This window comes from Triticum dicoccoides, chromosome 4B, assembly GCF_002162155.2.
Source record: "Triticum dicoccoides isolate Atlit2015 ecotype Zavitan chromosome 4B, WEW_v2.0, whole genome shotgun sequence".
In the NCBI taxonomy this organism is placed as follows: domain Eukaryota; kingdom Viridiplantae; phylum Streptophyta; class Magnoliopsida; order Poales; family Poaceae; genus Triticum; species Triticum dicoccoides.
The window spans coordinates 632,585,856-632,601,558 of NC_041387.1; the positions used below are offsets into that span (position 1 = coordinate 632,585,856).

The 15,703-nt window shown below is 37.8% G+C and overlaps 1 protein-coding gene across 1 annotated transcript in view; it reads right to left on the bottom strand.

Moving 5' to 3' along the window:
* Positions 1-313: 313 nt before the first annotated feature.
* LOC119291917 (ABC transporter G family member 45-like) overlaps positions 314-15,703 on the bottom strand; it is a 21,554-nt gene continuing 6,164 nt past the window's right edge. The window contains exons 3-22 of the mRNA XM_037570728.1: positions 7,542-7,630; positions 7,284-7,368; positions 7,022-7,181; positions 6,748-6,824; positions 6,620-6,670; positions 6,459-6,549; positions 5,134-5,435; positions 4,309-4,904; positions 4,063-4,223; positions 3,846-3,949; positions 3,592-3,751; positions 3,345-3,508; positions 2,899-3,231; positions 2,518-2,808; positions 2,136-2,219; positions 1,932-2,065; positions 1,605-1,832; positions 1,341-1,512; positions 985-1,239; positions 314-780 (exon numbers count right to left, since the gene is read on the bottom strand). Of these exons, the coding sequence (XP_037426625.1) occupies positions 511-780; positions 985-1,239; positions 1,341-1,512; positions 1,605-1,832; positions 1,932-2,065; positions 2,136-2,219; positions 2,518-2,808; positions 2,899-3,231; positions 3,345-3,508; positions 3,592-3,751; positions 3,846-3,949; positions 4,063-4,223; positions 4,309-4,904; positions 5,134-5,435; positions 6,459-6,549; positions 6,620-6,670; positions 6,748-6,824; positions 7,022-7,181; positions 7,284-7,368; positions 7,542-7,630 (3,807 nt within the window). The 3' untranslated portion in view covers positions 314-510. The remainder of the gene's footprint in view (positions 781-984; positions 1,240-1,340; positions 1,513-1,604; positions 1,833-1,931; positions 2,066-2,135; positions 2,220-2,517; positions 2,809-2,898; positions 3,232-3,344; positions 3,509-3,591; positions 3,752-3,845; positions 3,950-4,062; positions 4,224-4,308; positions 4,905-5,133; positions 5,436-6,458; positions 6,550-6,619; positions 6,671-6,747; positions 6,825-7,021; positions 7,182-7,283; positions 7,369-7,541; positions 7,631-15,703) is intronic.

Here is a 15,703-nt window from a genome sequence, read left to right on the forward strand (position 1 = left end):
AATTTGGAAGTATATTAAGTGCATGCATATATTATGTAGGATATTATTTGCGTGTTATTATGTGATTAGCACTATATTTGGCATGAAATTAACTGCACGCTAAACATGTTGAGCGCTCGACATTGAAGCAATCTAGGTCATTGGATTGACATGATTTGATGGCCGGGATTAATTGGATCTGCCCCTTTGGGTATTTTTATATTGGTATAGATATAGATATATATGTCGTAAACCTTTTTATATGCTTTTATTACATATTCTACCACATTGTATTTTCTAATTTGATCGGTTCATCAACATTGCTATAACAACAATCAAGTAAGGCTGCACGTACAATACAAATGCTTGCACAAATCATGTGGTTATTTACACACTTTATATTGCAACAGCAAAATCCTTGTGGTTGTGTGCTAATTTGTGACTGAGTGTTTCTCTTATCACATCTTTATACTATTATAAGCACTTTACAGATTAGTGTATATTTGCAATTCGTTATTCAATCAGTCTGCGCTACCTTTGCTCGAACTTTAGGTGCTTGACGAAGATGAAGAAGAGGAAGGCAAAGAGGGCGATGACGACCAAGTGCAGGTAGGTGATAAGGTGGAAGTAGCGAGCCTCGAGGCCAAGATAGCCCTCGAGGAACTCCCGCACCGTTTGGTCTGGCTGCCCCGGCACACGGATCAGCTCCATCCGATCACCCAATTGTGAGAACATGAGCCCGTATACTGTCCATGCCGCTGGATTAGCCCAGTACACCCACCTCCACCATATTGGGATCAGCTGCATCCATATTGCCATAGTTTTTTGTTTTCTACGTTAGGCATGGACAAAATTTCATAACCTTTTTAAAACATTTTCATTTTCAAGAAAAGTTCAACATTGGATTATATTATGAGCCTATGTGTGGTTTACTTATGAATTCCACGAGTCCATCATAATTAAGGTGACATGGTTAGGGATATATCAAGTAAGTGAGAGTAGTACCTCTCTTCCAATGATGAAGCCGGAGAATACATTCCAAAATACGTAGATAAGGAAGGACAATCCGGCAGCCATCTCAAGGTTAGGTGTTAGTGCCACTGTCATCATCCCATATAGTGTGTAATACATGAAGCTTAGCGTCATGTAAAGGACAAACCAAAAGAACTTTACAGTGGTCATCTGGAAACCTATCATTGGGTATACAATCGAGGCAAATACGAGTACTTGGACAAGGATATAAGGCAATTCAATTGCCATCTACAAACAGAAGCCCATCATCAGAGTTAAGAAACATATGCCAATCATTCTAGGTTATGATTATATATTTTAATTTTGAAGTGGTGATAAAGAAACATTACCTGAGCTATGGTGTAGGCCAAGGTAGAGTACATGCCCGCCGCCTTTTCTCGGTAAAGAACAACTCTCTCCATTACCACAACCGGTTGCAAACTGGTGCAATTATTGAAGCCCAAGAAAAGTGATGATCCATATACAACTCCTAGTATGTTGAATACATCTTGTTGTTGTGTTCTGTTGCACATGAATACCAAGTTATGATCAAATTGAGACATGGTAAGTTTGCATGAGAGAAAATCAATAGGCTTGTCGTCGTTCCTGCTTACATGGTTGAGCCAATTTTCCAGAATACAACTCCAAACAAAATTGATACAACAAACGTGTTTAGAAAACGAACACCGTTGTGTTCTACGTTTTTCCAGTATGCACATCTTTGTTTCCATAGGCAAGCCACATATTGTGTCATAAAATTCTGCCAGTATCCTCGGGGAAAATATAGATCCTCCATGTTTGGTTTTGGGTGCCCAAGCTCAGTAATTAGATTCATGTTGTCCCTACAGAAACAAGGTACACATTTGTCGTGTTATTCGTTTCCATGTTCCTCAAAGAATTTAGCAAGATGGTTGATATACCTTTATGATCATAATGCTTACCTGTATAGGTAGGAGCTCCGATAAATTTCTGCATAGTCCACTCCAATATCATATTCTGTTGTGGGTGAACTTATGTCCAATACCCATGATGCTGGATTTTGTCCCTCTTTTATTCTAGGAACACTAGGTATACCCTGTGACAAAGCAAATTTGGTATTTTTGTCTACATATTTTGGATAGAGTTTCACTATTAGGAAATCTTACCTCGAAATAGTTGATCATGTTGCTGGACAACGGACCTAATGAACCACTATATATGATTTGACCGCCTCTTTTCATAAGCAAAAGCTGCAACAAATTGAATTCAAGTTGAGAAAGATAAATTTCTAGTGTTCCTCATAATTAAAACAAAAGGATAACTGGCTATCATTAGCAATTTATTGTAAAACAAAAAATTTGACCCTAGTGACGAGGGACAACTATATTTGACGCTTTGTTTTGGCAAAATCATGGTTAGGTTCTATGTAATACATAGTTGGATACTATTTTCAGTCTTTCAGTCTTAACATCACATGCCCATTCTTTTTCTTTCTTCATGTTGTAGTAGAATTTTCTTTCATATGTTACAATATAGACTTACTCGTACCTCATCAAATGATTCAAATATCCCAATGCTTGGCTGATGTATTGTGCATACAACAGTTCGTCCAGTGTCTACTGTCTTTCTTATTGTTCTCATGACAATTGCTGCAGCACGGGCATCCAAACCAGTGGTCGGCTCATCCATAAATATGATGGAGGGACTAGCTACCAACTCCACGGCTATTGTTAGCCTTTTTCGCTGCTCGGCTGATAGGCCCGTTACTCCTGCCATACCCACCATGGCATTCTTCAATCCAGTTAATTCAACTAGGTCCATTACTTCATCTATAAATATCTAAAGAAGGTTTGAAGAGTAATCTTGTGAGATCCGATGTTATATATTAGCTTCAAAGATGGTAAAAATGCAAGAGGTCAATGGTCATACATCTCTTTCATGAGATTTGACGTTTGCTGGCAGTCGAAGCCATGCAGAGAACTGTAGTGACTCATGGACAGTCATGTTAGGGGAGTGAATATCGTTTTGTTCGCAATAACCTGAGATCCTTGAGAATGTCTCCTGCTTCTTTGGGTATCCTTCTATCCTAATAGTACCTTCAATATATCCTCCAGTTTTTCTTCCAGCCAAAACATCGAGCAATGTTGTCTTTCCAGCACCGGTGATCCCCATCAAAGCTGTTAATACTCCTGGCCTAAAAACACCACTTACATCTTGTAGCAGTTGAAGTTTTTTCTCTAATACTCCATTCTTAATCATCTCCTGGTGGAAGATATGCATACATTTGGTCAATAAGTTACTAGAATGGATACTATTTAGTAGTGAGTAGAATGTACGCTTCTATTTAATATGGCACGATATGCTTAAGATCTTACCTTAGGCATATCGACAAAATAGTTGATATGATCAAAGAAAATGGAAAGAGGCTGAAACAGGAGCACAAGTTTACTAGTTGATGTATTGCTAGTTCCAATTTTGTGGTTCTTGCAATCCATCTTTAACTTCGTTGCACTGGCATTAACTTGATGCTTGTGTGGAGCTGCAAATCATAGACAATTAGGATGATTTTGTTTGCATTTGTGTTTCAACACTTATGCAGATTTTGATAGATTGGATATATACATTTCATGAACTCCAACGCAAATATAGTGAGGATGTTGAAGACCATCGAGAATCCAAATAAAATGATGACACAAATCCAATACCAATGCCACTTTGTGAGCAACCCCCTTATCTCAAGGATAGCTTCACCAACTGTATTAGCATTTGCATAGTAAAACTCCTGTCAACATGAATGATCATCACCATTAGGTCACAGAGTAAAATTTATTGCTCTATACATTGGATCAAGAGTGATAGTTGAATTGACTGCTTACAGTAGCCCATCTTTCATCAAGGAACTCATTTAGGGCAACATCATTTTGTGCATAGGTGAATGGGGATATCCAACATCCCCACTGCAACCATGGCTGAAGATTATCTATTTTGATGTATAAAACCAGTGAGGATATTAGCTCAACACTTGTATTCAAACATGAATTGTTTGTTATAGGGTTGTCAAGCATCTTATTTATTATGACTAAAACATCTAACCTTTAGATATGACAAAGCCTCCAAATATGTACATTGCTATAAGAGCTGTGGTGCTTAGCATGTTTGCCATTACTTGTGTTCTTCCTATTGCTGCTAAGAAACGATAGAGGCCCATTGACATTTGATGTGTCGCAAAAAGTACCAGAAACTGCTGGATAAATCTGTAGGAAGCAAGATAACTCTTTTTTCATTACAGCCTATTCAAGCATTGTGACCATTAGATACTAAAATGACCAATAGGAGTACCTGAGGAAGGAAGGTGCATAGCCAATCACATAGTAGGTTAGGCTGGTCCAAAGACATGTCTCTACTAGTGACATTGGGATGCTGATGAGGAAAATTGAACAAAGAAGTGCCCATCCCGGTAATGCTAGTAACTCCCTTTGCTTGTAGAAAGTCGGGAGTCGCTTTATTGTCATTGCAATCTCAGTCATACCATTTATATTTACTATCACAATAGCTATAAAGAGGGACCCCATGTACTTGTTGGCGTCAAGTACATTTTTATGTTTCATATTTGTTCGAAGGAAAACCGTTGAAATCACAAAAGCCAGAATAACTATTTGTATAGTCTTGAATATGTGAAGTGGGGAGTTTCTTTTGAGAAATAATACTTCCCTTAAAAAGCATGCTTTGAAAATATTCCATCTGGAGATACTACGGGTTGCACTTTTTTTAATCTCCTTGTGTTTTCCCATATTGTTCGGCATGTAGAGGCTATCTTCGACAAGTTGAGGGTGATAGGATGAACGAAAGGATTCTGAAAACTTCTTTATTGGCCAGTATTGATACTTATTTTCATCACCAATCCAGTATTGCTTTTGATCCATCTTAGAAGTCACCTGGATAGATGGTGAAAAGTTATGTCATACATTATTATGCTAAGAAAATTATATATAGATTACTACATTTTGCAGATAGAATTATGACTCATCTATTGCATGTTACTTGCTTGTATTAATGCACTCACTATCCTTAAGTTATTTTGAACATCACTTTGTTAAGGAATAAATTGTTAGCACTATTGTTTTATTTAATAGTCCCTTGTCACGAGAGTTGATAGTCTAGTACCTCTTGAAGGAAATCAGCTACATTCTTCCTGTCGGGGCATTTGAATCCCATTATTCCGAAAAAACTGATAGCATTTTCTCGAGGACCATGATATACAATTTGACCTTCACATAATAGGATAATGTCATCAAATAATTCCAATGTCTCGGGAGGTGGTTGCAGCAGTGAAATAACCATGGTGAGATCCATCAGATGAGTCATTTGTTGGAGAAATTTTAAAATCTCATATGTGGTGGAGCTATCTAGGCCTGTTGATATATCATCCATAAAGAAGCATCGTGCCAGACCAACTAGCATCTCTCCTGCATTGAAAATTTCATCTTGAAATGCAACAATAATGATAATTTGGAAAAGGAAAACTAATATTGATTATTTAAAAATATTTTTGTTTATTTAGATTTGGCACTACCATGATCAAACATATTTATTTTTTATAATTGCCATATCTATAAGCATAATTGGTTGTTTTATGCTATATATATATATATATATATATATATATATATATATATATGTCTTAAATGCAGCTTATTGCAATGTGGATACCTTCTAGTAGTGTAGATAATTTCTTGTTACATCATTTTAACAGGTTCAAAAAATAGTTTTGTTGAATCCTAAGTGTTTTCTTACATTATGAATGCCTATAAGCTTTGCGTACCAATTTCATCATGAAACAAGTGTGTGCAATTGATCGAGCCTCAATCTCGATTGAGCTTGATCGATGTGGACGAACATTTGCTCCACTTATTACCAATTTTTTTACCTTTACGGATGGTGATTAGTTATATCTAATATTTAGGGTTGCTCTTTTGTAGTAGAAAAGTACCAAACCTATTAAGGAACTACTTTTTCTCGGAGAACAATATGGAGTTCACCCGGAAGAGAAAATTGTGCAGTATGTCATTGGCCCACTACCAAAATATTGTTTTCCTTGTCCATTTAATCTAAAATATCAAGAACTTTGATGGTTTAGCTTTGAATCTTTCTTAGTTTACAATAGTAGACTACTCATATCAACAAGGAATTTCTTCTTCTCATATAGCCCATTTGGAAGTTGATCCCGGGTGCACAAGAGTGAGAAAAAAGTGTGCATAAAAGAATTGTGTTGATCTATGAGGCCAGTATAGACCCTACCAGGTGTAATGACACGAACTACCTTTTGTTTTATCAGGCAATATTGTACACAATATGGTGTTTGTTAAGGTGATAGAATTTTACTTGTGGGAATTAGTATGCCTAAAGTCGTGGAAAATGCACTCTAGGAAGTGGGAATAGAGGGAGATGCGAGGAACAAGATACATAGCACAAAAAACTAAAATGCTTACCGATTGTGGCTCTTTTCTTTTGTCCTCCTGATATACCTCTTCTCAACTCATCACCCACTAGGGTATCAGCACAATCAGACAAACCAAGTATCTACATTTACACATAGATTTTTTTGTTATGTTACCAAGGCATGTGTTAAATTGAGAGATTACAAAGTTACCTTAATAATATAGTTTGTTGTGAGATTGCTTCCTTCTCCAAAGGTGCTAGTCTACAGAAAAAGTAATTTAGTAACCGGGAACCGGATTCTAGTTGTACCAAAATTGGCAGAAAATAAAATTATATCACCTTCATAAACGAGTCAAGATCTTGGTTCACTTTGTTGATGCGACCATGCTTACTTATTATACCTTCTCCTAGCATCCCTAAAGTGGCATTTCCAAACAAGAATTTTATGTTAGTATTTATGTCACACGAAAAAGAAACTCCTTGAACATCTTCAGGGATACTTCTTCAGTTACATTGTTTGGATTTGTTTTATAGATTAGCTCATTCATATATGATAGAAGCTACAAAATATATGTAACACCAGTAGCACACGATGCCCAAGAGGGTTCCTCACCAAACTCATTATTGGTTCCCAACATCTTGGAAGAGAAATCAATCGTCTCCCTGACGGTCATGTCAGCATTGTGAAGATCATATTGGCTAATATAAGCATGCATGTATTGAGGTGTTGAGAAATTGACTTCTTGCCCATTGTACATGACCTTTCCTTTGAGCTATTAAGAGAAGTGACATCAAGAAACACACAGTTTTGGTTAACCAATAATGCTTTTCTTGTTAGTAAGTGGTTGTAGTGGATAGTAGATGACACAGTCTACCTTCAAAGAAGAATCCAACTTCTGTGCAAGTGCTTTTAAAAAAGTTGTTTTCCCGGAACCAGGAGCTCCTAGAAGAAGTGTCATCCTGATTATGTTGGACCACAAAATTTTGGATGGCAGGTGAGTAAATTAGTGAAAGATGAACATTTTATTTTGGAACTTTATGAAAGTGCATGTGTCCAATGGAACACTTAACATAGATAAATAGTTTGTATAAATAATCATTATTGGTTTAGTAATAAGTAGGCACATGATTACCGCGATGAACGGATTGTCCCGCTCGCTCCATTTATAATCTTGATGGGTTCTTTCCTTGCAGTACACATGTGTGAATATGTTGCCAATTCCTACATAATAAAGAAGATTATAATGATGGTTCTCAATGTGATTTGTGAAATAATATGCATATTGAATGAAACATCTGGATTTAGACATACATATGCGATATGATAGAGATGTTAAATTGAATGACCACATGCATTGTCATTTTGGTTTGGAAATAAACTTATGAACGTTTTTTATCAACTCCTGGAAAATGGATGCTAGAGATGTAAATTTTTTGAATCATATAGGAGAACTGCATGTGATCACAATGGAAGAAAAATGGAAAAAAAATAGAGTCTTAGCAGTACAATGAGGAGTGGCAAAACCAAAATACCCTAAAACGACCAACCGTGGAGAGTCAAAAGAAAATATATGAAACCTACAATGCAGACAAGAAAAAACATTTACTTAAGCAACCCCAAAACAAAACAAAACCTCATCACAAGCTACTAGTCAAGGCATTTATCACCAACTCCCCTCCATTGACAAGCAACACACTTGATCTACTCAAGGTATGTACTTGTATCTACATCAGGGTTAAATTTTCTTTGTCAATTTGAAATAGGTTGACATACACAGAATCGTCATCGCAACTCTCTCGATATTTTGGGATACCATACATCCCAGACTTGCTCTAGAACTACTATTTTACAGAAATGCCATTTTCCTTTCTGTGGTTTGCAAACTAATAAGATGCTTCTCATTTTGCATTATAGTTTCCAAATTCCAAAACCTTGAGTTTTATACGGTGCCCTCTAGTAAATATAGATTGTCTATTTTATCAATCGAAAGGTTAAAATCAATATATATTGATCCGATAGCCGAGCAGTACCATCACAAAGGAAACATGAGCGACATTGAGGGCTTTAGGAATAAAACAAGAAGTATGAGAAATTAATCCCTCAACTTGTCGGTATCATTGTAAGGTGGTCATCTTTGCCCATGTCTTCACAAAAAAACTAGGCTTTTAAGGCGGTGAGATGGGGAACACAGGACCGCCGTCAGTGCAGCATGTTACCGCCATCCTCATCGGTAGGACCTAATCACCGATGGTGGGGGGGGGGGGGTAGATACCATTGGCTTTCAAGTGAGCGAAGACATTTGATAAATTATTGCTTCATGTAGAACAAAATTCTAGCATGGGTACTTGATTTTGGTGGATTGAACCATTTCCTCTCAAGTCAAGAGACATGTTTTGCCCTGAATTACCCGTGAACTAAAAAACTCATACACAAACTAATCAAGAACATTGAAAATTGCAAGCAACTCTACATGCACTAAGTTACATTGTTTAGTATTTTCTCAACAAATAAGCATAACATCGACAATCGGACATAGGCCCCAGGCTTCACTTTTGTTTAGTAGCTTCGAAATGTTTCATTGTCTGATGTCCTTCTTCGATGCATTTGATTTTCTATTCATTGGTGCTTACTGGACATCAATAGTAGTATCTTGGGTGACAACGATATTCTACTTACTGATTCGCTACATCTAATCTATAATACCTAAATAGTTCATCCCCACTATGTGATTTCTCTTGACATGCACACTATCCACATCAACCATGACCCACATTAGCCATACTACACCTCATGCATTCGCTCAATGGACCAGGTCAACAATTTTTCCTTTAATCATTTAGTTTAATATGGATGGTGTATCAGTCGTTTAATTGGAGACTTACAGCATGGCACGCATCTAACCCTTCCCCTTCGTCCTCTTCACTTCCCCTCCCTCTTCAGTTTCCATCTTTCTTTTTTATAATCATAATTGGCAACCGAAGAACACCACAAGGTAACCACTATATGCCATCGTGGCCACTAATGCCCTGATTATCTTCCCCGTTGATGCTCTCAGTTTTCCCCTCCGCCATCCCTTTTGAGACAAGAACGTGAACCACCATCTTCCACCACAAATGCATATTGAAGGGGCAGTTGCCTTTCCAGAGGCCATTAGTCTTCTCCATGGAGTCAATTGAGCCGCCGAAGAACTAGATGGAATCGATATGCTAGATGTCTGCTCACCATAGTTAGCCTCCCCAATTTTCCCTACGCCTACTCTAGCTTATTCTCTATTTTGTTAGGTTTTGCTCCTGCTGCAAAGGGGCCAGACGTCCTTCTGGCAAGGCTATTAGTTTATTGGTTCTTACAAAGTTGGATTCTTCCTTGCTACATGGGATTCTTGCTGGTCGCATTGGTAGAAAAGCTCCCATATCTCAATTTTTTTCACAGTGAGTTGATGTTAGTTTCCATACTTATTCAGAGAGCATAGGATTCCGATTGATTATATTTGTTACAGTCCAAAACTACAACATTCCTGTGCTAGATGTGAGTTTATTTACAAATTTGGTCAGATTCCAACAGCCTTGCTACAAGTGTGCTCGACGATTTTCTGATGGTGGCACGGATGTTCATCTAGGACGATTTGGTGTTTCTTGCTAGCAGTATTTTTGCTGCTCCCGTTAATTGACATTTACCCAAAAAAATACCCTACAGGGTGCCTCAAACGCGGCTGTTGGCTTCGTACTGTGCGGTCCTCCGGTCAGGTATGTTTCTGGCTTTGTTTAGCTTTAAATATTAATTAACCGAGCTCAGGATGTTTCTTCCCATATAAACATACAAAAGATGATCGGCTCAGTTCTCTTATTTCTCCTATGACCAAAAGAGTATCAATGGTTTACGCAACAACAACAAAATTGGCTTTAGGCATGCTTCCGGCTGCCTGGGCACTTGGTGTGAGGCTTCTGTACGACATTATTGTTTCAAGTAACCTTTATTTAGATTGCTACTACTGTCATAGTATCTATACTACAGAGTTAAATCACCCTGAAAGCCAATGGTGTTGTCTTTTGGTCAGAGTCAACATATCAAGACTTTCCCTACTTCCTAATCATCCACGGATTCAGCAAACTGTTCATTGCAAGGCAGTTTCAACAGTGTCCATCTTTGAAAATCCGAACTTTACTGGGTTACCTTGCAAAAAACTACTTCATCGATTTTATTAGTCTATCATTATCTCATTTGGTTGATAGTTCAGATCTCAACTCCGGATGCATGACTCTTTAATTTCAAGTCTTAGAGATAATAATAATAATTTTACTTATTTAGCATAATACAAGGTGCAGACAACTATATGAGGAAAACAGATGGAAAATGGTACTAAGAAAGTTGTTTTTGGAATGGGCCGATAACCTATGAGTAAGCCCATTAACAGTCAGCAGTTTCATGTTATCAGATTTGTTTTTGGAAATTATATGAAAATGTACATTTTCTTCTTCTTTTCTATCTGTAGGCTGCATTTCTTATTTCTTTTTAGGTTGCTCTCAACCAACAATTGATTCTTAAAAACTGTTCCGCAGCAACGCGGGCATCATCTAGTTGTGCCTAAAGCATATGTGTTATGTGTATAATTCGTAAGTATTCCATGAGCCAAGAATACCTGAACTACAATAGTGAGAGCCGAGCGAGCCAGTGCGAGAGCAACAAGTCAGGATGTGGCTAGGGCATAACAGCGATAACTGCAGGGACCGACGAACTCGACAAGTGGTGATTGTGACGAGGAGTCATCCTATTCCATGAATAGTGGAATGGCCGAGTAAATGTGCATCACTCCACCATGCGCCGACCCATTGTCTGATAACACTCGGTTATTCTCTTTTTGTCGTATTTACGTTTTTTTGCGAGTTACACACACAAGCAATGGGGCAGCATGTACGGAGTGGTCCTAGCGCACCGAAGGCCTCTTACACACAACCCAATTTATTTATTTTATTCCAAAAAATAAATGTGTATATACATCATAGAAAAAATTGCACGCGCTTAAAAGATGTTCAAAAATGTTCGGGGATTTTCAAGATGTCCTTGAAATTGAAAAATAATCACGATTCTAAACACATGTTCGTGTTTTTTTCAAAAATATTTATAAATTTTAAAATGATCATGAATTTGAAAAAATCATTAATTTAAAAATAGTCCATGACTGTTTTCAGGATTAAGAAAATGTTTGCGGATTTCAAAAAAGTTCATGCATTTTAAAATGTCAATGGATTAACAAATATCCACAATATTTAAAAGTGTCCATGAATTTGAAAAATACACATGAATGCTTTCACAAAATCATGGGTTTGGAAATCTTCTGCGCATATTTGGACAAAAAATGCCCATACTAACTTGAAACATGTTCACTGCATATTTAGATATGATCATGCATATTTAGAAAATGTTACGTGTATTTGAAACCTGTTCATCATATATGTGAGAAAACATTGTGTATTTGAAAATATCCATCATGTATTTGAAAAATGTTACTTCTTCCATCCGAATTAATTGACGCTACCCCTATATAATGTCTATTTTACATTGCAGTATTGTATTTAGATAGCATCACATATTTGGAAATTGTTTGGTGCGTTTTTAAAAAAATGCTCACTTGCGTATTATTAGTTATTTATATATAAAAATGTAAAGAGAAAAAATTAGAAGGAAAATCCAAAAAAAGTAAAAGTAAAAGAAAATTAACTGGTTAAAAAGGACAAAATATATTAAAGTAGAAGCAAAAAAGAAAAAGGAAATATAAAAGCAACTGAAAATCCAAAAAAAAATTGAAACCCAGAAGCACGGAAACCTGGACTGAAATAGACAAAGGAACATGCAAATAGAAAAAACAAAATAGCACATCCAGAGGGACTATCGCGCGATGGTCATAAGAAAGAAACATAGGCGGGCCATCCATAATGATCGGGAGTTGCATGACTAAAACGCCACGTTGAGCGGTGTAACATGGAAGATCCTATTTTGCCGCCCGCGGGCAGCAAATGGTGGAGGCAACACCCGTACCGACGTACCGTCGCCAGTTGAGCCGGTCCACATACGGGATTCGCGTGATGTTTCATCGACATTGTTCGCGACAGCTATTTCTCGCTTTAAGCGAGACAATAGCTTGCTCTCGCATCGGCGTCTACAGTGATAAAACAACAAAAGTTAGAGATAGAGGAGTGCGCGGGCGGGGGAATTCGATCCCAGGAGACTAAGCTACTGTGGGTTTATTGATGAAATATATGGCACGCCTTACTTGAGTCGACATGGTCTGGTTTTCTCCACGCTTTTCTTCTTATTTTTTTCATCATTTTTTCTCTGTTTTAAAATACAAGTATTACTGGTTTTCCAAAAATGGGTTTCCTGTATATATTTTTAACATTTTTTAAACGATCAACATGTATTGAATACATGGTCAACATTTTTTCTATAGATATTTAACATTTTTCAAATGCTTGATTAACTTTTTGAAGAGTGCTTTTAGTAATGTATATATTTAGAATATATAAAGTATAAACAAAAGTAAGAAAAATAAAAGTAAAAAAGAAAACAGAAAACGCAAAAAAAAAGAAGGAAAAAGAGGCTGTGGCCTCCTGCGCTCGTGGGTCCAGCTCGCTCGCCCCTTCCGCAAGTCTGATGCCGGACTCGCTGACGGCAAGATATAGGCGCATGCGAGGTTGCTTCTTTCACTGTTTCCTGCTATTTTGCTTCCGTTTGTTGTCTTTTGCTTCTTTTTTTCACTATTTTTGTGTTTATTCTGGTTTTTTCCTTTTTCTCTTTTGGTTTCTTATTCCTTTCAGCTATTTTTTTGTTTCTTTATTTTCTTACTTTTTGCGTATTAAAGAAAAAGTACACCGCATATTACAAAAATGTTCATTAATTAGTAAATATTCACTGTATGTTAATTGAAAGTTTCCCATACATTATAAAATGTTCATCATGTAATAAAAAAATGTTCACTGTATATTACAAAAAAATCATATTATATTGTGCACATTATTAAAATGTTCATCGTATATTAAAAAAATGTTTAGCATGTATTACAAAATTATCAATGTATATTTCAAAATAAAAACGGACCAAAAACTGGATCGATACAGTAAAACCAGGCGTGATTGAGTCGCTATAGTGTCATTTATGTTTGTTACGTCCAAATGGGCTGGCCCAGCTGGCATGCACTCCGTGGGAAGCCACCACAAATCGACGCCCACAGGCATCCTGTAGGAGGTCTCAGGAAACATCACGTAGCTGGTCTCCCTAAGCCTGTTCTTGGTCCTCCTATTCGACGCGCTAAGCGCGGAATAGTCGAGGCACCATGTGCCACTCACCAAGTGGGTAGCCATAAAATCTTTGTTATATCTTTATTTCTGTTCGACCTGGTAGCACAATAGCTAGTACCATGGGAATATTGGGAGAAACATATGAGCAATGTGCTCCTAGGCCAACCAGTTTTTAGATGGTTTTATGATTTATTATGAGATTATTTTCAAAACAAGGAAAACTAGAAAAAAACTTGAAAATATTTTAATACTTTTAACTACTTTGTTCATGAACAATTTGCACAAATTTCTAGTAATTTTGAAAATGTTCTCCACTTAAATCTTAGGAAAAATGTTCATATATTTTTAAAATGTTTGTAAATTATTTTCAAAATAGTGTAAAACATGTTCTAAAAAGGTTCTATTGTTAAAATGTTACAAATTAAATGGTGTAAAAAATTCTAAAGAGCTTCATAAACTTCAATTGTTTTTAGAAATGTTCATGAATTTCAGAAAATGTGCATGGATATAAAAACATGTTCAAGAATGTTAAAGTATTCGTGGGTTTTCATTGAAATAATATTTTTCATAAATTTAGAAAATTGAAAATGGATAGAAAATATGGAAATGAAAACAGAATACTGCAAACAGAAACATAGTTTCTTATGGAGATACAAAAATGAAATGGCGTTTTCTGGTGGAACTGCCACAGAAACGGAATATCTCGTTTCCGTGAATTCAGAACTTACCGTTTGGTGTTGATAAATGTTAGTGAAACAACATGTGGAATAAATCAGAGCTCATCAGTGCTCTACATCATGGCGGGAGGTTGATTCACGTTCTAAAATTGGTGTACTACAGTAGTACGAGTACCCTAAATAAGCTCAAGGCATTTTATTGACATGGATTACGTTGTCTTTGTAGGAAATGGTATCGTGTGCGGAAGTTTCTGCGCAAAGGAAATGGATCATCAGTTGATCAAGCATAGGACCATGTTCCGTAAAAAGTAGCCTATTGGGTCTGCTTGGGTCATCAGATGCAGTCAAAACGAGTCTTGGGTAAAATGGTCGAGGCACACTTTTCGGAGTCCCCGCAATCATGGTCCCTCCGTCCGAAAATACTTGTCTTAAAAATATTTGTATTCAAACTTATTTTAGTTATAGATACATTTATTTTATTCATTTCTAAAACAAGTATTTCCGGACGTAGGAAGTACTCCTATATGATTAGATCATGGAAAACACTTTTTTTTGCCTGATTACCTTTCGCGTCATCCTTCTCCTTCATAAGACGACGCGTGTCTATGCTTGGGCCCAGCCACCGCGATAGACATCCAGCCTTATCCTTTTACCCCGTGAAGCCCGTCCACACAAATCCCCTCGCCACCAGCAATTTTCTTCTTCCTCATTCTTTTGTTAGTTGTCTCCATCACCACTCGTCACACCACACCACACCACCACCTCCGTTGCACTTGTCTCCGACCACCACACCGCAAGGGTCTGCTGCCACCACTGCGTTGTTGCAGAGCCCGCTTTGGCAGCAACACTGTTGCTACATCAATGGAGGACGACATCGACATCGTTGTTGCATGCGTCGTCGATGTGAGCAATGGGGCGTCCTCGCCAGCGACGCTTGCTGCAACGCAACTTGGTGAGGGGGTTGCGCAACCGGCTGTGTAACCAGCGCCTACAGCCACCGGCGGCAACTCAACCTCTGACGGGGTATGGCAGCGGGCCAACGCCTGCTGCAACGCAAATCATAGAAGCTTCATCGCAGCACCATGACGTTGGCGGTACGGCAATGCTCCACCGTAGCAGCGACGGCCCCCGGTGATGTTTCATTGCAGCTCCACCACGACGCGGTCGGCCAAGCGATGCTCCATTACAACTGCGGCGACCTCCGGCGATGTTCCATTGTAGCTCAACCTCCGCCGGGTATGGTAGTGGGCCAACACCTGCTGCAAAGCAACTTCATCGTCGGCATTACAGAAGCTTCATCGCAGCACCATGATGTCGGCGGTCCG